General features: G+C 45.9%; 1 protein-coding gene across 1 annotated transcript in view; it reads left to right on the top strand.

Moving 5' to 3' along the window:
* Positions 1-26,014, top strand: part of LOC126335827 (uncharacterized) — a 110,427-nt gene that overhangs the window by 70,657 nt on the left and 13,756 nt on the right. The window contains exon 3 of the mRNA XM_049999293.1: positions 11,505-12,012. Coding sequence (XP_049855250.1) covers positions 11,505-12,012 — 508 coding nt within the window. The remainder of the gene's footprint in view (positions 1-11,504; positions 12,013-26,014) is intronic.

Here is a 26,014-nt window from a genome sequence, read left to right as displayed (position 1 = left end):
TAAGGACATCACACACATCCATGCCCGAGGCAGGATTCGAACCTGCAACCATAGCAGTCACGCGGTCAATAGATTTACTTATACATCAGACCATATAAGACGCCCTCCCGCAGTTTTACCTGTTTTAAACAGAGATGTTATTGTTCCTATCCTATCCTCTGCACTAACAACATAACTGTGGGACATTTTATAAACATGGCATATTAGTGTTATTTGGTGATGTTTTGTGTGTGATCTGCAATATCTATTTTTTAACGGTACTTATCTGTAGAAACGATCCTACATGGATTCTTTTTTTACTTTTCCACTGTTTTTACATGGCGAAAGTAATGTCTTGGTGTCAGATTCCTCTTAGGCAGCCTGATAACAGTACCGTAGAATGTCAGCCATTTTCGTGTCATGACTTAATCTAATTATGATAAGGTTACATAAATATAGATAAAACAATGTTTTCATTGTGTGTCATAAATTATAGCTATTAACTGCTAAATAAATACTGGATAAGAACACAAGTGGGCTATGGGGAGAGGTAATGGTGATGAGGTTACCTTCAAAGTGACAGTTGGTATTCGAGATTTCAGTCTGAGTCTGTTTAGAGCTCTCTGAACCATTGCTGCTGATACAGCAGTATGAAGCACTAAATAATGCAACAGTTTTCGCGGGGTTGAGACTGCTGCTAACACATCTGGTTAATTCGCAGTTAAATGTAATGTGCCACTTGTGGAATTGTCTGAGCAATGGTCTGCAGCGTCATGTGTTGGCCACAGCGTGTGTGCAGGGGTATTGTTTCCCACACAACACAAAAGACAGTGCCTGTGTCGCATCAGTACACGAAGCTCTCTCTCTAGTTAAGTATTTTCTTCAGCGAATTTAGTTTTTTCTACTCTGTACGACTTGTATCAGATAAGTGAGTTGAAGCACAAAACTCCTCTGTGCTGTGGCATGAAGATAAATTTAAGATAAAGCAAGACAATCGCCCTATGGATACAAATGTGGTACATATAGATCGTGAACATATAGTAATGGCTTGTATTTGGAGAGAAATGGTTATATGTTAACTCTGTATGCTTTTTGATTGGGCATTCCACAGGACCAAAAAACACCTTACGTGTCCAGTATGCATATGGGTGGATATTAAGGTTCACAAATAATGGAAAGATAAAATGAAACACCTAATGAATTTATCATTAAGGACTTTAGAGTATTACTACAAGTAAATAAATTGGCCGCGGTGGAGCATTTGCTGTGCGAGACAGATCACATTTTACACACGCTAACAGGTAGGTTCTTGCTATGGAGAAAATCTAGCACGCCCGTTTGTTCAGAGGAATCGTACAGATTCACAAACGTGACAACAATTTAAACGAGAAAGAAAAATCCTTAGTGTAAACGGATCCTGCATTCTCATGCTCCAGCGAATGATCATCGTGGGTAAAAAGGGTAGAAGCACCCGGGTAACGATCAGGGAAAAACGCTCTGACGTTGGCACAAGAGGTAATAACTTGCCATTGACTCGATTCCATTACGCAAGTGGGGGTTGAAACCCTGATAATGTCAACCACTATTGCTGGAGAAATCTCAGAAAACTCTTTAAACAAATGTCCGAAGATCGCGAGTCGGTAGTGACTCTTCAACCACGTTCCACAGATCCTTATGACAGTAGCACGCGGACACGAACAGACGACCATCTTCGCCGTTTCCTTCATGCTCCCTCCCACGCACGGGGCCACAACAATCTGGCTTTTGTCAAAGTCGCTTACGTCGGTGGATTTCCGCATTTGCACCGCTTATCGTCGCTAGAACCATTCCCTATTCGTCTTTTCTCAGCTCATATACCTCTCTTACCACGTCACAGGACCTCAGAGCCACCAAACAGCATACAACCACCCAGTGGGCAGTGGACATAATGTTTTCATCAGTGTATAACAGCCTCAACAGTTGTGTACATTTTTTACCTTTTCTATAGTGTTTCATCAGCGACCCCATCTCTACCCACCAATTCTTTAGTCAAACTGCAATGTATAAAACACAAAGAACTGGTTTTTCACGCATCTCAGTGTTTGTGACGACTTATCTGCGGAACTATGTGTCATACAATGACATAATTTTATTACAAATGTTCAACGAAATACACTGATGAGCCACAACATTATGTCCACCTACCTAATAACTGGCTTGCCACCTCTAGAATCGATAACAGTTACGGTGTGTTGTGGAATGAAAGCAACGAGGCCCAAATAGGGCTGGAGGGAGTTTGCAAAATTTCTGCACACCCTACTCACCCAATTCCCGTAAATGCCACTGCCGTCACGAACCATGATCGTCATGTTCGGCTGTGCGTAGTCTGCAATCAGTGTAAGATTCTCCTTGGCCATCATGGTGTCGTGCACGAATACCACTGGATTCCACGAGAATGGTCCCCAGAGCATGATGGAGCCGCTGCCGCATCACGTAGTACAGGTGTCAACGAATCGTTTCCCTGAAAGACGATGAGTTTGCGCCCTCCCATCAGCGTGATGAAGAAGGTATCAGGACTCATTAGACCATGCAGCGCTATGCCACTGCGCCAATGTCCAGCGCCGATGGTCACGTGCCCATTTCAGCATATCAGTCGTAGTTACCGTTGTCATCGTGTCAACATTGGCACCTGCATGGGTCGTCGGTTGCGGAGGCCCTCGTTAGAAGTGTTCAGTGCACTGCGTGTTTACACACACTTGTGCTATGCCCAGCATTAAAGTCTGATGTTAGTTCCCCCATAGTTCGCCGCCTGTCCTATTTGAGATAGATAACGCGCCTTCCCCATTCTACACATGAACAGCATGTTCACTGATACTACGTGCATCGTGCGTGTGTCTGAGAAGCAGTCATTCCACGCTAGCTGATACTGGTGTCACCTGGCTGGGTTAATATCGGTAGTAGGTCGATGGAAAGTTGAGGCCGAACGGTGTATGTGGATACTACCCGCAAAACGTGTTGGAAGAAGGGTTAGTAAAAAGAAGTAATAAATTAAGATGGTGTGAATAATACTTAGATTTATGGCACGACATGGTGGAGATACAGAGAGACAGTAACTGTCAATGACAAGCCTCGCTCAGGCCGCCTAAGGGCTACTACTGCAGTGGATGACCGCTGCCTATAGATTATCAACCAGACAATCGTCGGAGACGTGTTTGGAGGCAAGCCGGTCAGGCTGAACACCTGTCCAGCGAGTGCAGCAAGATGGAGGTTACCTGATGTTTTGGGGTGACATTATGTGGGGCCGACGTACGCCGCTGGTAGGCATGGAAGGCGCTGTAACAACTGTACGATGCGTGAATGCCATCCTCCGACCGATAGTGCAACCATATCGGCAGCATATTGGCGAGGCGTTCTTCTTCATGGACAAAAAATTCGCGGCTACATCGTGCACATCTTGTGAATTACTTCCTTCAGGATAACGACATCGCTCGACTAGAGTGGCCAGCATGTTGTCCAGACATGAACTCTATCGAACGTGCCTGGGATAGATTGAAAAGGGCTGTTTATGGACGACGTGACACACCAACCACTCTGAGGGATCTACACCGAATCGCCGTTGAGGAGTGGGACAATCTGGACAAATAGTGCCTTGTTGAAATGGTGGATAGTATGTCACAATGAATACAGGCATGCATCAATGCAAGATGGCGTGCTACTGGGTACTAGAGGTACCGGTGTGTACAGCAGTCTCAACCACCACCTCTGAAGGTCTCCCTGTATGGGAGTGCAACATGCAATGTGTGGTTGTCATGAGCAATAAAAAGGGCGGAAATGACTTTTATGTTGATCTCCGTTCCAATTTTCTATACAGGCTCCGGAAGTCTCGGAACCGAGGTGATGCAAAACATCTTTTGTTGTGTGTATATAGTTTCCAACTTTCATATTTGTGTTACGGTTTTAAAACTTTAAAGTAAGATTATACATCTTAAAAGATTATGACAACAATTATATGAAACCAGTGACCCTGTTTTGCTTTGCATATAAGTACATAAACTTACTGCCACATGATTTGTCTGACATAGCGTATTTTGTAACTAAAGACAAATTTGTATAATGTTGCTGCTTTGGGCATTGAAATAATTCAATGACTGTGCACCTCAAAATTTGAGCCGGACTAGGACTCTAATGCAGATGCTCCAGTTCTCTAGAATGATCTGAAAGAACAGATGCTACTCATGTAATTGTGTAGATACGCCTTGATGGGAGTATGACTTTTGCAGTGTGGATGTATTTGTGGGAATATAGTGAGGCTGTGAGCATTGGGGGGAAATGAATGGGGTCACAACTTCAGTGGTGAGCAGCACTTGGGTATTTGAGTTGGATTGTGGGGGAGGGGGGTGTCTGATTGACTGGGCAGTTTAGGCAACTGCTCTAGAGAAGTGGGGCAACGGGGTTCAGTTCCCTGTCCGGTCACAAATTTTCAGGTGCAGCTGTTGAATTATTTCAATGCTCAAAGCAGCTGTATCATAAAAATTTTCATTTAGTTATGAAAGTAAGGCAGGCGAAGTCTGTCGTTGGTAACTGTTTTTCCAGACATGTCTGAAAGAACAGACACCAAACTGTAATGGTAGCGTATTTTCTTTGTGCGTGATGCTTAGAGCTACAAATAAATTTCTGAGAACAACGTTAATTAACTGAATATCATCAGTTCTACATAACTGGAGCGATGTAAGCAGCTCATGGCAGGAAATTTGTCTGGAGGCATGCACGTTGTGTGTTACATATTGGATTGGCGTTCGGAAATGGTGTGTGTGTGTGTGTGTGTGTGTGTGTGTGTGTGTGTGTGTGTGTGTGTGTATGTGCATGTGATTCAGTATGCATCGAAGGCTGGCTGAGGTGAACAAATTAAAGAAAAAATAAGAAAAAAATACGTGTGATGTACATGTATAGCTCATGTTACAACATTCCTATTGAGAAGCTTACTAAGCACTGTGATGCCTTCTTGAGACTCATTGGCGCAGTTCTTTGTCATGGGCGCTTTGTGACATTTTCTTCACCATGTTATGCATCAACAATCATACATACATCTTGATTTGCTTCAAGGAAAGCAGAAATCTGCGCTGCTGAAAGGACTTACTGTATTTGAACGGAGTGAGGTTGTTGGAGTTAAAGAAAAGTTTTACTTGTAGCATAAAAAAATAAAACAAGACATATCTTGGATTCACATGTTTTTTGCTATGCAGTTTCTATCAAGCAACTATAGGTAAATTATTGGTTAAAAATATTTTAAACTATGTCACATCACAGCCTGATGATTAGGTGGTTATCTTTTCGTTAAAGGCCAATTTATTACGCTACTTTAAAGATTAGTAACTCACTGCGCATTGTTCGAACAATTTGCAGTGAATTCCAATTGGTAATCTGAGAGAAGCAGAAACTGATAACCTGAAACTGTAGCCACATTTTGAAATGCGTATCTCCATATCACTGAGAGATGAATGCTAAGATAAAAGACAAAGTGGAAAACTATTACCCAGCGGTTCAATTCATCACAATTCGGACAATCTGTGCGATATATTTGTAACTTACATTCAAAAACCTCTCTCGTGTATCAGTGTATATACACTCCTGGAAATGGAAAAAAGAACACATTGACACCGGTGTGTCAGACCCACCATACTTGCTCCGGACACTGCGAGAGGGCTGTACAAGCAATGATCACACGCACAGCACAGCGGACACACCAGGAACCGCGGTGTTGGCCGTCGAATGGCGCTAGCTGCGCAGCATTTGTGCACCGCCGCCGTCAGTGTCAGCCAGTTTGCCGTGGCATACGGAGCTCCATCGCAGTCTTTAACACTGGTAGCATGCCGCGACAGCGTGGACGTGAACCGTATGTGCAGTGAACGGACTTTGAGCGAGGGCGTATAGTGGGCATGCGGGAGGCCGGGTGAACGTACCGCCGAATTGCTCAACACGTGGGGCGTGAGGTCTCCACAGTACATCGATGTTGTCGCCAGTGGTCGGCGGAAGGAGCACGTGCCCGTCGACCTGGGACCGGACCGCAGCGACGCACGGATGCACGCCAAGACCGTAGGATTCTACGCAGTGCCGTAGGGGACCGCACCGCCACTTCCCAGCAAATTAGGGACACTGTTGCTCCTGGGGTATCGGCGAGGACCATTCGCAACCGTCTCCATGAAGCTGGGCTACGGTCCAGCACACCGTTAGGCCGTCTTCCGCTCACGCCCCAACATCGTGCAGCCCGCCTCCAGTGGTGTCGCGACAGGCGTGAATGGAGGGACGAATGGAGACGTGTCGTCTTCAGCGATGAGAGTCGCTTCTGCCTTGGTGCCAATGATGGTCGTATGCGTGTTTGGCGCCGTGCAGGTGAGCTCCACAATCAGGACTGCATACGACCGAGGCACACAGGGCCAACACCCGGCATCATGGTGTGGGGAGCGATCTCCTACACTGGCCGTACACCTCTGGTGATCGTCGAGGGGACACTGAATAGTGCACGGTACATCCAAACCGTCATAGAACCCATCGTTCTACCATTCCTAGACCGGCAAGGGAACGTGCTGTTTCAACAGGACAATGCACGTCCGCATGTATCCTGTGCCACCCAACGTGCTCTAGAAGGTGTAAGTCAACTACCCTGGCCAGCAAGATCTCCGGATCTGTCCCCCATTGAGCATGTTTGGGACTGGATGAAGCGTCGTCTCACGCGGTCTGCACGTCCAGCACGAACGCTGGTCCAGCTGAGGCACCAGGTGGAAATGGCATGGCAAGCCGTTCCACAGGACTACATCCAGCATCTCTACGATCGTCTCCATGGGAGAATAGCAGCCTGCATTGCTGCGAAAGGTGGATATACACTGTACTGGTGTCGACATTGTGCATGCTCTGTTGCCTGTATCTATGTGCCTGTGGTTCTGTCAGTGTGATCATGTGATGTATCTGACCCCAGGAATGTGTCAATAAAGTTTCCCCTTCGTGGGACAATGAATTCACGATGTTCTTATTTCAATTTCCAGGAGTGTATTATTCAAAACTGGGTCAAAATCGATACAGCTGTTCCTATGAACTTCAAATATATAATGGGTGTCACAGAAAACAAATCCGACTGCGCTTAGTGTGTTGAGCATGAAGAAAAACTGATTAATTTTCAAAAAGGAACCCAATCTGGAGATGCAGAGTCTGGGTGCTGGAGATCACCGAAGTATGAGAAAGATTGGTTGTGACGGACTGCTCGAATTCATTTTAGTGTTTGAATACAGAACGGATGCAACTATTAAGAAATCTGTGTGTTGTGGGTGGACGACCTGAGGCTAATAATATTCGTGCACATGCGCTACAATCCTCCACACAGACCTTGTGCGCATCCTACTGCGGACCTTGTGTGGTCTGCCAGTGCATAACGTTGTTGGCAGCAATGTGATGTGTACCGGCAGCAGTGACCAGCATGGCAAAGCGGACTGCAATGGGAGTGCTGCTGCAAGACTGTATATGGTACGCTTTCCAAACACATGTACTGCACATAATTCCATGTTTGCGACTATAGAGGGATGCCTCAGAGAAGCTGGTATTCTCTGCCTGAGGTGTGTCTATTGTAGAGAAAAATAGTAGCACTTTGTGCTTCGTACTTGCGAAATACTATCCTCAGCCTACTATTTGTCCTGTGGTATATGCTGAAACCTGATGCAGGTCGTCCACCATAGGCTGGAACACAATGTTGGTGGGTGATGTGCTGACAATGTTCGATGAGGACCCAGCCACCAGCACTTGCTAGGTTGCACATGCACTGAACACGGGCAAAAGTGCCATGTAGCATGTTGTCCCTGAACAGCGGCATCCACCCACACCATCCGCAAAAAGCCCAGGCAGTATGGATGGAGGATTACCGACAACAGTTCTAGTTTATGCCGTAGTAGCTACAACAATGCATACTCCGTCTAAAGTTACCGAGCTTGGTGTTATTCACAGATGAATGAACGTTTACTAGAGATAGCATATTAACTTGCATGCCATGCATGGTTGGGTGGACGAAAATCCGTGTGCACAGGTGATTGAAACTGACCAACACAGGATCGGTATTTACATATGGGCCAAAATAATTGGTTATCATTGGACCATAGCTACTGTCAAGCAGACTAACAGGACCGATGAAGAATATGGTGTACGACGTACTTGTAATGTTAGCGGAGGACCTTATTGCTCTAGTCTACATAGTGAATGAAACACTAGAAAAACAGTCCCACATACTGACTCGTGTGCGTGAGGTTCAGCTCCACCTGCATTGCTGTAGCATGTACAGTTTGAAGCCATGTCAGAGTTCGATGTTCTCTAGCACCCAAGCCGTGCATTTCCGGATGTCAGTTCCTTCTTGAAAACTAATCAGCTTGTCGGTGGCTTCTTGGGATGCCCTGTATATAACTGGTGAACATTGATAAAAACGAAAAACTGCGGGATGGACTCCCAACTGGAAACTGAGGAAAAAAATGTCTTATGGACATGTGTCCAGAAATGCATCGTTGCCACGGTAGATGGCACTGGCAAATGTCAGATCCTCTGACATGTGTCACGTGTTGCTTATGTGTTGCGGGCTGTGTGATTGACGCAGCGTACTGTAAGCAGCAGGAATAGTCTGGTCAAGCCGAGATGGTGTTTGTGTACGGCCAAGCATATGGAAACGTTCGAGAGGCAGCTCAGCTATACCAAAACAAGTATCCTCACAGACACCAACCACATCACATAACACGTTTTAGGCGTTTGAGTGATCAGGGGTCCTTTCAGATAGACGAACGTGCAGAGAGACGGCAGACTGTGTACAGCAGATCTGGAGAACTGGGTTCGACAGGCCATTGAGACGAACCCTCGTATAAGCCACAGGCAACTGGCAGGCCAACATGCTGTAAGTGTGATTATGTGCATCCTGCATGACAACCACTACTATCCCTATCACTTGCAGTCCCATGGAGGCCACTTCGAACAAGTTTTATGATGTGGACGCGATGTTGCTCTGTACTGCATTCTGGGAGGATTTATTATCATTTCACACACACTGCCTGCTTCTGGACATACATTCATAGGACGTTTTTTCTCCATTTTCAGTCAGGAATCCACCACTGCAGCTTCTCGGTTTTATTAATGTTCACCTTGTATAACAATACTTTGAGTTAAAATTTTGGTTGCCCATGATGGCAGTCACATAGGGGACCTGCAACTGGCACTATGTATTTTTCTAGCCATTTAGTAACACAGATTTCTCATAATCTCATTTCACTGCTCAGTATTGGTTAGAGTGGAGTGTCGTTGTGTTGACGTTCCATTTAGTGTGAACAAACCACCGTATGACAGTTGTAAGGTGGCAGAATAAATGGTCAGATTCGCAACTTACATGAGATCTTTACCAATCTCGATGAGAAGGTGAAGATGACACCTAACGTAAATCGACAGTTATGAGAACATTTGCCTATCAATATGTAATGCAAAAAGGAATGGCAGTCAATCGACAGTAATTAACACACCATTCCTATACAATGCATGCCTTTGAGCAGAAGGTAGAACAGCGAACGCAAGTCGAGTTGCTTTTAGTTTTGAAAAGCCAGTTCCACAATGGCGTACCGAAACCGCGCTGCGGGAGTTACGCCAGCAACCACTTAAAGGGGTGGCAGGAAAGAGGACAGCGATCCTGGGCCAGGTGATTCAAGCTGGAGGGCCGCCTGTAGCGAGGGCATCGGTACAAGGGCAGAGAAGAAGTTTTAGAAAACTGCGTTTCGAAATTCCAACGGGAGATGAACAAAAGCAAGTGACGCATTTTCGTCCAGTGAGTGTCACAAATGGAAAGGTCAGTGTACTTTAGGCGTCTAGAACGGGCACAAAACGTCCAATTGGCGGAAACTCGCTTGTAAGGAGAAAACTACTGAAGTTTCAATGCAGTTTGATAGAAGGGACGTTACGATTGGTAGAAGGTGTTTCTACAAAATGAGAGGAACGCTCCTATCGGTCGAAAAAAGCAGTGACGTGGGAAAGGAACCCAAGTGGAGGGAAACAGTTCTGCCATGAGAGGACAAGAGAGAAATTTTGTAGGGACTCTTCTCTGAACTGGCGTCAAGTGCAGAACGGAGCGCTTAACGCCCTGTGCGACACAGAGAAGAAATTGGTGTGGACACTGCATTCACAGCGGCTGCAATCCAGCTAAAATTAGCTATAGCAACATTAGCTCCAACTGTGGAGAAACGAACCAGCCAAATTAGTTAATTGTTCTTGCGATAACTGAGGGGGCACTATAATATGCACCCTGCTCCAACCATGCGCGTGTAGATCACCACATAATAAGACTAGGGCTGAGTACATGTTTTCTCGCATAACGAGACATGTAGGGAAAGTTTGTGCTGGAAAGTTCAGCAAAGGCCAGATTAGTTTTTTAGGAATTTCTGTGGGAGAGAGCATGTTGCAGCTGAAGGTAAATACTGCGTGCAGAGGTGTAAACTTTATTGGCTCACCAGCTTGCATCCACTGGAGTGGCCTTGGGTAATCTTGCGCTCAAATTTGTCACTTGATTAACCATCCACTGTAGACTTGATTGTCATCCTAAATAGTACCGAACTTTGAACCAAAATCGACGATTTTCGTAATACTGACCAACATCATAACGTATGTGTAGGAGCAGTTTTGTAAAGAAAAGTCCAGTTAAACTCCAATTAAACTTTCATATTATTGTGCTTAGGATTAATGTAAAGAAACTTCCAATTAAACTTTCATAATATTGTGCTTAAGATTAATTTTCTTTCAGAGAGTTAATATTTAACGTTACCCGCCAGGGTAGCCGAGCGCGCTAACGCGCTGCTTCCTGGACTCGGGTAGGCGCGCCGGGCCTGGATCGAATCCGCCCGGCGGATTAACGACGAGGGCCGGTGTGCCGGCCAGCCTGGATGTGGTTTTTAGGCGGTTTTCCACATCCCGCTAGGTGAATACCGGGCTGGTCCCCACGTTCCGCCTCAGTTACACGACTCACAGACATCTGAACATGTTCGCACTATTCCATGACTTACAACAGACGCAGACAGCAGGGGTACAGTAATTCTGTCCCAGGGGGTATAGCGTGGCGGCAGGAAGGACATCCGGCCACCCTTTTCCACTAACCTTGCCAAATCCGTTCCTAACAATGCCGACCCTGCGTCAGCGCGAGACACGGCACGAGTGAAAGAAAGAAAAAACGAAGGAAGTTAATATTTAACGTTGTTGTTTATAAACTTATTTCACTTTTTAATGTTGGCAAGATGCTTTATCCATAGCGCTGTTTTTATGTTGGCGAGTTGAAAACGGTGTGAAAAGCTGTAACGTGGTGAGAAATATTGCGACACTAAACAGTGTCCTCAATTCAAGATTAAGCAAGCAAAAAATAATAAGCCCCCGCAACCTTACACAGTGATGTCGCCTGCGCTTCGGTTCCGTTAAGTTGTGCACCGACATTAAGGGCGCTGAACTTACCCTCTGTGACTCCAAGCCATCAGCGGCAGGCGCCTTTACGTTTACAGACGCCCACGTGATGATGCCCGGAGTGGAGGAGCTGACACTGCGGGACAACGTGCTGCTGCGGCCACTGCCGGGGGGCCTGTCGCTCCTGGAGCGGCTGGAGGTTCTGGACGTGTCTGGGTCGCGCGTGGGCGGCCTGTCGGGCTGGCTGCCGCCGCTGCCGCACCTGCGTCAGCTGGTGCTGCGCGGCACGGGCCTGTGCTGCCTGCAGGCGGCGGCGTTCCGCGGCGTGCGCGCCGTCCGCAAGCTAGACGTGTCGGGGAACGCGCTGCCCTCGCTCGGCACCGCTCTGAAGGAGCTGCGCGACCTGCGGCTGCTCGACGCGTCGCACAACCGGCTGCAGGAGTTCCCGAAGCTGCACGTCCAGGGGCCCGCCGATCTAAACTTTGCCCACAACCGTCTGCGCACCCTGCCCGGTTGTAGCCAGCTCGGGTCGGGCAACCGCACTTTACACCTGGACCTTACTGGGAACCAAGTGTCTTCCTGGGAAGGCAGCGCCAACATGCTGAGGTACATATACATCTACGTCTACATTTATACTCCGCAAGCCACCCAACGGTGTGTGGCGGAGGGCACTTTACGTGCCACTGTCATTACCTCCCTTTTCTGTTCCAGTCGCGTACGGTTCGCGGGAAGAACGACTGTCTGAAAGCCTCCGTGCGCGCTCGAATCTCTGTAATTTTACATTCGTGATCTCCTCGGGAGGTATAAGTAGGGGCAAGCAATGTATTCGATACCTCATCCAGAAACGCACCCTCTCGAAACCTGGCGAGCAAGCTACACCGCGATACAGAGCGCCTCTCTTGCAATGTCTGCCACTTGAGTTTGCTAAACGCTATCACGGTTACCAAATAATCCTGTGACGAAACGCGCCGCTCTTCTTTGGATCTTCTCTATCTCCTCCTTCAACCCGATCTGGTACGGATCCCACACTGATGAGAAATACTGGAGTAAAGGTCGGACGAGTGTTTTGTAAGCCACCTCCTTTGCTAATGGACTACATTTCCCAAGGACTCTCCCAATGAATCTCAACCTGGTACCCGCCTTACCGACAATTAATTTTATATGATCATTCCACTTCAAATCGTTCCGCACGCATACTCCCAGATATTTTACAGAAGTAACTGCTACCAGTGTTCGTTCCACTATCATATAACCATACAATAAAGGATCCTTCTTTCTATGTATTCGCAATACATTACATTTGTCTATGTTAACGGTGAGTTGCCACTCCCTGCACCAAGTGCCTATCCGCTGCAGATCTTCCTGCATTTCGCTACAATTTTCTAATGCCGCAACTTCTCTGTATACTACAGCATCATCCGCGAAAAGCCGCATGGAACTTCCGACACTATCTACTACGTCATTTATATATATTGTGAAAAGCAATGGTCCCATAACACTCGCCTGTGCCACGCCAGAGGTTACCTTAACGTCTGTAGGCGTCTCTCCATTGATAAAAACATGCTGTGTTCTATTTGCTAAAAACTCTTAAATCCAGTCACACAGCTGGTCTGATATTCCGTAGGCTCTTACTTTGTTTATCAGGCGGCAGTGCGGAACTGTATCGAACGCCTTCCGGAAGTCAAGGAAAATAGCATCTACCTGGGAGCCTGTATCTAATATTTTCTGGGTTTCATGAACAAATAAAGCGAGATGGGTCTCACACTATCGCTATTTCCGAAATCCATATTGATTCCTACAGAGTAGATTCTGGGTTTCCAAAAACGACATGATACTCAAGCAAAAAACCTTTTTCTAAGATTCTACAACAGATCGACGTCAGAGATATAGGTCTATAGTTTTGCGCATCTGCTCGACGACCCTTCTTGAAGACTGGGACTGCCTGTGCTCTTTTCCAGTCATTTGGAACATTCCGTTCCTCTAGAGATCGATACAGCTCGACGAGGTGTGTCAGGAAAGTAATGATTCTGATTTTTTTATGTCCCATAGTCTTTATTTTTTTCGAACACCAATATTTTCCCCTTCCATTAAGAAGCTATATACCAGTGGAACAGTCCTTTACAGTCTTGACAGCGCCGCCGAAAGACTACAAGCCGAAGATCCTTTGACATGCTCCTCACATTCTTTTGAATATTCTCCGGAGTCGAGAAAAGTAAAAATACGCAAATACTCAGATCAGTTGGATAGGGGGTGTGGAACAACAGGAATGCATTTTTAGGTCAAAAATTCTGTGGTGGAAGTGGCTATGTAACATGGGGCGTTGTACTGATGCAGTATCCAGTTGTCTGCAATGTCCAGTCTTACTTGAGTCACCATTTTCCTGAGCCTTTCAAGGACAACTTTGTGAAATATTTGGTTGACTGATGAAATCTTCTCGGGCTTCCATCCGGGTAGCTGCGTCGAAAATCCGTAATGTTTACATGAGTTTCATTCTCATCACTTATATCATATTCGCCAGAAAATGAGGGGAATGACACTGATCGAAACGTCGCGGATTTTGATGCAGCTACCCGGATGGAAGCCCGAGTAGATTTCATCAGCAGTATACACGAGTAAGTCTTCAGTCACATATACGGTTGACTGTTTGTCCTGGAGCAATAAATTCTTTATTCACGCTACCCTTACTGTTACAAATAGCAAATCAGTACAGTTTTTATTTTTGATTTGCTCATTCGAGTTTTTTTCCGTTGAGGAGCTGTCTCATTGTGCCACTCTTCCTCACTTTGTCTCAGGATCGTATTCAAAAATGGTTCAAATGGCTCTGAGCACTATGGGACTCAACTACTGTGGTCATTAGTCCCCTAGAACTTAGAACTACTTAAACCTAACTAACCTAAGGACATCACACACATCCATGCCCGAGGCAGGATTCGAACCTGCGACCGTAGCAGTCGCACGGTTCCGGACTGCGCGCCTAGAACCGCGAGACCACCGCGGCCGGCGCGATCGTATTCGAAAATCCAGGATTCATCACCTGTGTCCACACAACTGAGTCCTTCGTGGTCACTCGCAAGCCTCTGAAGAAGATCAACTGACACGTTTCTTCGATTGTCCTGAAGAAGATCAACTGACACGTTTCTTCGATTGTCCTTCTCCTCAGCTATGAGTTTTTCGGCACAATTTTGGCACAAACCTAAGGCATGTACAAAATTTCGGTCACACTTTGATGTACGGTGAAAGTGCTTATGTTTAAAATGTCACCAGTCACCCTTATTGTTAAATGCCAGTGTGAGCCCATAGGAGCACGCCCACTTTCGACGTTTTCGTCCGTTTTTGAAGTTGAAGGCCTCCCTGATCAGGTTCATCTTTAACGTGTTCTCGACTTCCAAAAATGATTTGTGCCAGCGAGAAACTTATGCTCTTGATAAGGTATGTGCCCTGTAGACGTGTTTCAACTTCTCAAACACCCCAGTCGCGGATTCCCTAAGTTTAACGCAATACTTAATGGAATAACGTTGCTCTATGTTTCGCTGTTCCACTTTCGTAACACACAACAAAAACACAACATCGCTGATGGCGGTCTCAAAAATCACGGCAAGGTTGAACTGAGCTGAAATTCTGACTCAGCATCTGGAAGGGATGAATACACCGATTTACGCAAGTACAGAAACACATTGTTACCATATCATTCGGAGTGTTGTGAGTCTTGTTGCTTTCCTCACACAATTCATATTTCACTGGACAAGAAGCTGTAGTCATGCCTCTGTAAGAGCGTCCCTCACTGTTCACCCACATGGAGCACATTGTGTGGAGGGGAAAATACGAGCGCTTATCTGAGCACAGCAATCCATGAATGTTCCGTTGGCAGAGCCCTACTGCCAGCTCGACAAATCAAGATCGCACGTGGTTTTATGCACAATGGCTCGTAACCGTTTGTCGCGCATCACGATTTACCGATTCCGTTCGTGTTAACGGAGCGATTTTGTATTGTAGTGATAATTTTAAGCCGGCCGCTGTTAGCCGACCGGTTCTAAGCGCTTCAGTCAGGAACTGCGCGACTGCTACGGTCGCAGGCTCGAATCCTGCCTCGGGCACGGATGTGTGTGCTGTCCTTAGGTTAGTTAGGTTTAATTAGCTCTAAGTCCTAGGCGACTGATGACCTCAGATATTAATTCCCATAGTTCAAAATGGTTCAAATGGCTCTGAGCACTATGGGACTTAACTTCTAACATCATCAGTCGCCTAGAACTTAGAACTAATTAAACCTAACTAACCTAAGGACATCACACACATCCATGCCCGAGGCAGGATTCGAACCTGCGACCGTAGCGGTCGCTCGGCTCCAGACTGTAGCGCCTAGAACCGCACGGCCACTCCGGCCGGCTAATTCCCATAGTGCTTAGAGCCATTTGAAGTATTGTTTTCTTGATTTTAAGCCTATATGGGCTCTTCCTCAAGTCGCAAGAAAATGGGCAGAGACGCTACCTTAACAGCCAATCTCGTGATTGCGCATATGCTGTACGATGAGATTTTGGCCCTCTTGTAACTTTCTCAGAAGTCGTCAAGCGAGTAGATGCAGTCCTGAAAATTGGAACGCTCTCTGACGAAAATAACGATGGAGACGTTTGCTGGAGATCTACAGTCTTTTGACTCAAGGAAAAACCAGAGAGCATATTGCTAAAACGACGGATGCCAGTACTGCCGGCCGGTGTGGCAGAGCGGTTCTAGGCGTTTCAGTCAGGAACCGCACGACCGCTACGGTCGCAGGTTCGAATCCTGCCTCGGGCTTGGATGTGTGTGATGTGTTTAGGTTAGTTAGGTTTAAGTAGTTCTACGTTCTAGGGGACCGATGACCTCAGATGTTAAGTCCCATAGTGCTCAGAGACATTTGAACCATTTGATGTTAATACTTTTCAAGAGGATGCAACTTGGCAACGTACATGTAACTATTACGCATAGAAAGCACCTGGAAGAAGCAACTTGCCTCAGTACAAGACAATGAGTCGTTTTTCAAAGGAAAAACGAGCCTTTGATTGATAGGAAAGAAGATAGGGTTTCGAGGAAAAACGTTTTCTGGAAGAACAGGTCTGCTTCATCAACCGATGGATCTGTTGCAAATATTTTGTTGTTGTTTATATCAAAGAAATCTAGGGAACTTGCACGAGGAAATGACAACAACGAAAGTTAAGGAGTAGTCTGTTCACTCTTTGGTTCCAAACATAGAAAGTACTCCACTATATTATTCAATTATGCACCATATCACTCAGTTCCATTAAACAAGTCCCTACATATAGTAGCAGTAAAAGTGACATATTGTTCTGGCAACAGAAGAAAGGCACTGATTCATGTGATAGGGAAATGAAAAAGGCATAAATATTGAAAATCGTAAAACAACGTAACTCAAGTAATATTATTTACGCCATTGACAAAACTACATACACTACTGGCCATTAAAATTGCTACACCGTGAAGATGACGTGCTACAGACGCGAAATTTAACCGACAGGAAGAAGATACTGTGATATGCAAATGATTAGCTTTCCAGAGCATTCACACAAGGCTGGCGCCGGTGGCAACACCTACAATGTGCTGACATGAGAAAAGTTTCCAACCGATTTCTCATACACAAATAGCAGTTGACCGGCGTTGCCTGGAGAAACGTTGTTGTGATGCCTCGTGTAAGGAGGAGAAATGCGTACCATCACGTTTCCGACATCGATAAAGGTCGGATTGTAGCCAACCGCGATTGCGGTTTATCGAATCGCGAGATTGCTGCTCGCGTTGGTCGAGATCCAATAACTGTTAGCAGCATATGGAATCGGTGGGTTCAGGAGGGTAATACGGAACGCCGTGCTAGATCCCAACGGCCTCATATCACAAGCAGTCGAGATGATAGGCATCTTATCCGCATGGCTGTAAAGGATCGTGCAGCCACGTCTCGACCCCTGAGTCAACAGATGGGGACGTTTGCAAGACAACAAACATCTGCACGAACAGTTCGACGAATTTTGCACCAGCATGGACTATCAGCTCGGAGACCATGGCTGTGGTTACCCTTGACGCTGCATCACAGACAGGAGGGCCAGCGATGGTGGGGCTCAACGATCAACGACGAACCTGGGTGCACGAAGGACAAAACGTCATTTTTTCGGATGAATCCAGGTCGCATCATGATGGTAGCATCAGTGTTTGGCGACATCGCGGTGAACGCACATTGGAAGCGTGTATTCCTCATCGCCATACTGGCGTATCACCCGGCGTGGTAGTATGGGGTGCCAATGGTTACACGTCTCGGTCACGTCTTGTTCGCATTGACGGCACTTTGAACAGTGGACGTTACATTTCAGATGTGTTACGACCCGTAGCTCTACCCTTCATTCGATCCCTGCGAAACCCCCACATTTCAGCAGGATAATTCACGACCGTATGTTGCAGGTCCTGCACGGGCTTTTCTGGATACAGAAAATATTCGACTGCTGCCCTGGCCAGCACATTCTCCAGATCTCTCACCAACTGAAAACTCTGGTCAATGGTTGCCCAGCAACTGGATCGTCACATACACTCCCGGAAATGGAAAAGAGAACACATTGACACCGGTGTGTCAGACCCACCATACTTGCTCCGGACACTGCGAGAGGGCTGTACAAGCAATGATCACACGCACGGCACAGCGGACACACCAGAACCGCGGTGTTGGCCGTCGAATGGCGCTAGCTGCGCAACATTTGTGCACCGCCGCCGTCAGTGTCAGCCAGTTTGCCGTGGCATACGGAGCTCCATCGCAGTCTTTAACACTGGTAGCATGCCGTGGACGTGAACCGTATGTGCAGTTGACGGACTTTGAGCGAGGGCGTATAGTGGGCATGCGGGAGGCCAGGTGGACGTACCGCCGAATTGCTCAACACGTGGGGCGTGAGGACTCCACAGTACATCGATTTTGTTGCCAGTGGTCGGCGGAAGGTGCACGTGCCCGTCGACCTGGGACCGGACCGCAGTGACGCACGGATGCACGCCAAGACCGTAGGATCCTACGCACCGCCACTTCCCAGCAAATTAGGGACACTGTTGCTCCTGGGGTATCGGCGAGGACCATTCGCAACCGTCTCCATGAAGCTGGGCTACGGTCCCGCACACCGTTAGGCCGTCTTCCGCTCACGCCCCAACATCGTGCAGCCCGCCTCCAGTGGTGTCGCGACAGGCGTGAATGGAGGGACGAATGGAGACGTGTCGTCTTCAGCGATGAGAGTCGCTTCTGCCTTGGTGCCAATGATGGTCGTATGCGTGTTTGGCGCCGTGCAGGTGAGCGCCACAATCAGGACTGCATACGACCGAGGCACACAGGGCCAACACCCGGCATCATGGTGTGGGGAGCGATCTCCTATACTGGCCGTACACCTCTGGTGATCGTCGAGGGGACACTGAATAGTGCACGGTACATCCAAACCGTCATCGAACCCATCGTTCTACCATTCCTAGACCGGCAAGGGAACTTGCTGTTCCAACAGGACAATGCACGTCCGCATGTATCCCGTGCCACCCAACGTGCTCTAGAAGGTGTAAGTCAACTACCCTGGCCAGCAAGATCTCCGGATCTGTCCCCCATTGAGCATGTTTGGGACTGGATGAAGCGTCGTCTCACGCGGTCTGCAGGTCCAGCACGAACGCTGGTCCAACTGAGGCGCCAGGTGGAAATGGCATGGCTAGCCGTTCCACAGGACTACATCCTGCATCTCTACGATCGTCTCCATGGGAGAATAGCAGCCTGCATTGCTGCGAAAGGTGGATATACCCTGTACTAGTGCCGACATTGTGCATGCTCTGTTGCCTGTGTCTATGTGCCTGTGGTTCTGTCAGTGTGATCATGTGATGTATCTGACCCCAGGAATGTGTCAATACAGTTTCCCCTTCCTGGGACAATGAATTCACGGTGTTATTATTTCAATTTCCAGGAGTGTATATACGCCATCCAATCTCTGTTTCACTCAATGCCCAGGCGTATCAAAGCCGTTATTACGGCCAGAGGTTGTTGTTCTCGGTACTGATTTCTCAGGATCTATGCACCCAAATTGCATGAGAATGTAATCACATGTCAGTTCTAGCATAATATATTTGTCCAATGAATACCCGTTTAACATCTGCATTTCTTCTTGGTGAAGCAATTTTAATGGCCAGTAGTATAAGAAAATACGATATTGCAATGCCTGTATTATTCTGATTACGATGTAAAGTTCCTTTGGGCATACGTGCATGAATGTCCAGAGGAACTTTGCGTCGTAGTCAGAATAACACAGGCACTGCAATATCGTTTTTATCTATCGATACCAGGCAAGCGACTTTCAAGTACTATGTCTGACCTGTACGGGAATATACATAATGGATGTACGAGTGCAGATCGTACACGCATGGAAGTTTGGGACTGGCTGTCAGTCGTGCACGTATAGCTAGAAGGCTGCCGGCACGGTAGCTCAGCGTGTTCGGTCAGAGGGTTAACTGCCCTCTGTAATTAAAAAACTGAGTTAATGGATCACTGAAGAAGTTTAACAAGCGTCATGGGACGTCCGCCTTGAACAAACAGAAAGAACAAAATGGGATTAAAAAAATATATATATAGTAATGCGACCGCTTGTGATAAGCGGAAAATCCGGGTTCGAGTCCCGGTCCGGCACAAGTTTTCATTGTCGTCATTCCATTCTTGAGCTGATAGTATTCCTTACTCGCAATTGCGAATTTTTTAATGCATAAGAAAATGGTAGTAGTGTGTTGCTCTCTCCCCCCCCCCCCCCCCCCAATCATATAGTTACCGTTTAAGTGCAATAGATCTTGTGTGGGCTCAGGTGAAGTCATTTGTTGCAGGAAGAAATAAATATTTTAAATCACACGACGTCGAAACTTTAGTGCGTGAGACATTTGGCTGTATAACTTCCACAACAAGGAATAACCTTGTCACATACAAAGAACACATCTCAGAAATAAATAGGGGCTGAAAGCAGCGGCAGGAGTGAACTTAGTGATCATGACATAGGAGATGTGGCCAACGATGATACTCTCATTGAAGACTGTGGCTCTCTATCCTCTTCCATGAGATGCACATAAGGGATGCATCTCTTCATTAAAGTATGTACTGAAATACTGAAATATCTACCTTGACATGTGTTTCCAAGCTTTAATTTCTTTTTAATTATGAAGACAGTACGTTTCAGTTCCCAAAGGTTAATAGCGGCCTTTCACGCTTCTGTAGAAGGCTTTGCACCAGCTCTACAATTTTGTGGTATGATTTCCATAGTCAGACAACCGACACGGCGTAACAAGATAAACACGCGCGTACTAGAACTGGCAACATGGCCGTCAGCAGTCAGGGACAATATTTCGGTGACTCGTTTATAGTAGACATCAAGCTAATACCGTCTAACAACACTGCTATCCTTCATGAGAGCGTCAGTTACGTGAGGAAGCGATTCCACTAGTTCAGGCAAGCAATATCCAGCTGAGTCTACTCCTTGGTGATTATACGAGGTGTGGCTAAAAAATAACAAGACTGATGCTGTCACAGAGTAAGTATGCATGCGAGAAAAATGAACGACCAAATAGCTGGGAAGCGTGAAGCCTCCTCAGGTCAGCCGAACGCGGTATCTTTGCTGTCTGTAGAGAAACCAGTGTGACCGTGGCCTTCGTTTGTGTAAAAGCTGTTACTTTGTTTTGCAGGGAAAAAATTAAGTGTAATAACAGAGCAACGAATTGTTATGAAGTTTCACATGAAACTTGGAGAAAGTGCTATCGAAACCTACCTGTTACTAAAAGAAGTGTAGGGCGAAGATTGTTTGTCACTTACGAGAGTTTTTAAATGGTCCAACATGTAAAAATGCACGAGAAGACGGCTCAAGACCAGGACGCCCTCCAACATCAAAAACAGATGGCAGTATCGAAAAATTAGGTAATCTGATTCGATCTGGGCGTCTATTGAGTATTCGATCGGTTGCTGAAGCTGTAGAAATCGACAGAGAATGCATGAGGCAACTTTACATTTAAAATTTTGCATTAGAAAATTCTTGCGAAAGTGGTGCCGAAAATTCTTACGATCGAACAAAAACATTGTGGGGATAAATACTTGTATTGACACTTTGAACATCACTGAAAACGACCCTAATTTCTTGGTAAGAGTGGTAACATGTAATGAATCTTTGTTTTTCAGTTATGATGCAGCCAATCAATGCACTGGAAGGGCCCAGCTTCACCGAGAGCGAAAAAATTCGAATGAATAAATCAAGCTTAAAAGCGTTGATGATTTTCTTCAATATTAATGGAATTTTTTATATTCTTTGGGTTATTGAAGGTCAAACTATTAATTAACCTTATTACCTTTAGGTTGTTGCTCAACCCTGTGAGAAAATAAGAAAAGAATGATCGGAATTGTAGAAGAAGTCCTGCATACTGCATCAAGACAGTGCACCGGTTCTTACCGGATTATCTATTAAGAAGCAAGATCTCAGTCCGTTGAAACAGTCTAAGAAAAAGCAGTCGGTTGAAACATTGTAAGAAAAAGCAGCACGTGCGTCCAAGCTCACAGAGGAAAACTTCCAGTTCTGTTTCCAGCAACAGAAAATTAGCTTAGAGCGTTGCAGGGATAGAGGGTGCGGGAGTATGCTGAGAGTGACAATAATGAAATATGTATGTTTCTGAAATAAAATGTTTTACATCAAACTCCCATTATTTTATAACCACGTCTCGTATCGTGTAGAACTATGAAATAGAAGAAAAACTGATTGCTACATTTCACCCGCTATTTCAAATAATCCAGCATTTTCTATGAGATAAACATCGGATAATTTAGAGGGCCAGTAGAGGTGTGCCTGACTGTTGATCAAAGCATCAACGTATGCGTTGAGCCTAATGAGCAAATCGTTGTAATCTTGGAAGATGGGAACGTCCACAACACAGTCTTCAAAAAGCTGTAGAAGAAAGAACAACTAATGGACTCTGCAAATTGAAATAAACAACATATTTCACGTTCAGGGTAATCTGAACGTAAGGCCGCAACAAATGGTACGGAAGACACCTCCCCGCCCCCCAAAACATCGTAGAATCACCTCCTGCCACGAACTGCAATCTCTACACACTGTGGGTTAAGGGACTCATTGGGCGGTTGGTGCACTTGGCGCCTCATACCACTTCAAGATAGCCAAAATCTAAAAAAAATGTTCAAATGGCTCTGAGCACTATGGGACTTAACATATATGGTCATCAGTCCCCAAGAACTTAGAACTACTTAAACCTAACTAACCTAAGGACATCACACAACACCCAGCCATCACGAGGCAGAGAAAATCCCTGACCCCGCCGGGAATCGAACCCGGGAACCAGGGCGTGGGGAGCGAGAACGCTACCGCACGACCACGAGATGCGGGCTAGCTAAAATCTTGCTGCGGCGGACCATACTACACAGTCTACAGGCATCCAAAGTTCACTGTCTTACGTGCTCCTTTGAAGTCGTGCAGCTCTATATACCACTGCGAAATAGTCGACTAAATAAGTCGATTTCTTTCAGTTCCTGTTGCTTCGAAACTGACTGAAGTATATCTGCATTTCACAGACAGCAGACAGTCCTGTCAGGCCTCATGCTGTCGTCATTCACAAGATGTGACACTTGTCTCAGCTGCCTGTGTGCCTGTCTGTTATGATCGTTTTATAACCATTGTTCATATACTATCGTACACTCATGTTCAGAAAAAAGAATACCTTGAACGAACAGAGATAGGACGTTCATATTCACGGGACATGTACTTTGGTACGTTCTGAAGAACTGGTTAACATTTCAGTCACCATGTGTCCTATTGCCTAGTAGGCGCAGGGTCCGCCACGGACCCTGATAACATGTTCCATGCATGAAGGCATCGACGCGAATAATGCGTAAATGGCGTCCTGTGTTATAGCCATCCATCCTGCATGTCCTGGTTCCGAAGTTCATCTGTGCTGGTTGACAATGGATCACAGTGCTGCACCTGTCGTTTCACGATCTCCCTTACGTTTCCAATCGCCGACAAATCTGTTGATCTGGCGGGCCACAGCAAAAGGCTGACACACTGTGACACCAAGAAGAAAACTATTTTTGATGTGAGTATAATTTTTATCTGGTGCAAACTGCCAGCATACAGACAGATGCAGACAATTTCACAGAGCTTCACACTCAGTTTGCCTTGTAATCCCGAATTATTTAGTTTCATAATCCAAAGAAGGTCTTTCACTGAACTATGTCGATTCAAATTGTGCAATTTTGTGATCTCATTACGGAGACGTGGAAACTGTAACTGAGGAAAGCAGTGTAGACGTCCTGCACAGTTTTAACCTAAAAAGATTTGCCATAACTAGAATCATCCAGTATGTCAATCGGTTACATCTGCACATGCACTTGACGACTTTAACTTAAATGGCAAACAGTCTTGAAAACAACTACGAATCATATGTAAGACGACAGTGTCCTCAAAATACTTCAAAATGAGTCGCTTCTACAACGCAAGTTTTTTTGTAAAAGCATCCCCATTAAATAAGCAAGAGTTATCTTGCAATATATTACTTTGGGCAGTGGGCAGTGAACTCCACTTAAAATACGAAGTCAGCAGTCGATTCTGGATGTTGTAATTTCCGTTCCTGCACTCCTTTTTCCTTCATAAGTCCAACAGTAGCGAGTTCTAAATCAAAAAACAGTTCCAAGAATAGCCCTTGCCTTAACAAAAGTACTTTGTAGTAACATGTGAAGTCTCCACGCTCTTCGTTCAATTCTACTGAACGAAGTTGCAGTTGCAGTTGGCAATGGAAAAGTGCGTGTGACTTTAGAAATTATACTATTCGTACTATCATTCCTCTACGTGCTCCAAGCCTGCAGTGTAACTCTAAATGCTTTTTGACGTAGAAAGCAATGAATCCCGTCTGTAAATCTCCGTAACTTTTTGCTCTTTCATGATCAAATGTTCAAACGTGTGTGAAATCTTATGGGACTTAACAGCTAAGGTCATCAGTCCCTAAGCTTACACACTACTTGACCTAAATTATCCTAAGGACAAACACACACACACCCATGCCCGAGGGACGACTCGAAACTCCGCCAGGACCAGCCGCACAGTCCACGACTGCAGCGCCTGAGACCGCTCGGCTAATCCCGAGCGGCTCTTTCATGCTCAACTAAATCTTTAAATTCTTTCTGCATGTTATTGTAATGTCGTTTCACAGGAATTACGCACTACCTGTCGCTTACACGAATTGAGAATTCTCATCCTTCCCTTCTGTCATTCCCATTCGAATTAAAGAATTCCTACGATAGATCGCTAGACTCCCTCCTTCGTGCAAACAGCTACTAGACCAGTGAAAGTCCTTCATACCACGAACGAATAGCGTAGGTTAAACAGAACTGACAGCAAGATTCTGCCGAACTGAAGAGACTTGGGCCGACCGAAAGATGCCGCACCGGAACGCTAAATGAAATGCCGCGCTGTTCCAGCTGCTTCCGAGTAGGACCGAGGATAGCCGTGTGACAGACCAGACTCGGCCCGCCCGTCGCCATCAAACGCTGCATACGTGAAGTCTGGCACGCCATAGACACGTTATAGACAGTACTACAACTGTCACCCATCTGTATTACCACTATTATATGTACATACGTCTACCTCAAATATTATTTTCTCTACTACTGCCATCATGTATGGGCACAGAAAACCACCTAAATAACACTTTTTGCATCAGTGATTCGTCACCGTCACCATGTGGCACTACAGTCTGTATCTTCATTGCTGGTTCTGTGGGCACTGCAGAAAATGTCGTTTATCGTCGCGGAAAGATATCCTCATGAAATTTCAATTACCAACTTTTTCCCCACAGTGTCAAAATATTTTGTTGTTTCTCAGCTACATTGGAAGAAATGACCATCTTAGCAAAATAAGAGAAAACAGAACTCTAGAGAAAGATTTAAGTATTCATTTTTTCCGTCACTGTTCGATAGTAGGATGGTAGAGAAGTTGCCTGAAGGTGGTTCCATGAACCTTCTGCCAGGCACTTGATTTTGATTCGCAGAGAATTCACTTGGATGTAGATGAAATAATCTGAATTCTTCATCTATTTCAGTTGAGTTGGCACTCCTTCTATGTAAATTTTTTTCCTACTGTTTTTGGTCGCATTGAACATTCCTTTGGTCCCAGAGCGGTTTTCCAATATTCAGGGTCAACTGTCGTTGGATGACGACCCATGACAACCGAATTTTCTTGCGAGTTGTTGGGCGAATAGACCAGCACTTCAGCGGCACTGCTCTTCCAATACTACATGGAGAGCTTACTAGATCAGATGATGATGTTCTTGATATGCCTTTCTCGACGTTCGGTCGGCAGTATTGTCGAGGATCGGCTGAGTCAGTTGCTGCCAACCAGCACTAGACAGTGGATCATGCCTCTAGAGAGATTCAGGTGTTGTAGTCGGAGTCTTTCTTTGATGTTTGGGAATAAGTTATAGGTCCGTCTCACATTTTTGTCGCTGTTTCAGCGATCTTGCCGAAGGTGTATATGGTTTATAACTTGTTTTCGATCCATGGCCTGGCCTCCTATGAGGTTCTGAGCATGGCAATCATCCT

This window comes from Schistocerca gregaria, chromosome 2, assembly GCF_023897955.1.
Source record: "Schistocerca gregaria isolate iqSchGreg1 chromosome 2, iqSchGreg1.2, whole genome shotgun sequence".
Lineage (NCBI taxonomy): Eukaryota > Metazoa > Arthropoda > Insecta > Orthoptera > Acrididae > Schistocerca > Schistocerca gregaria.
Note: the sequence above shows the minus strand (reverse complement) of the source record. Positions and strands in the feature narration are given on the sequence as shown.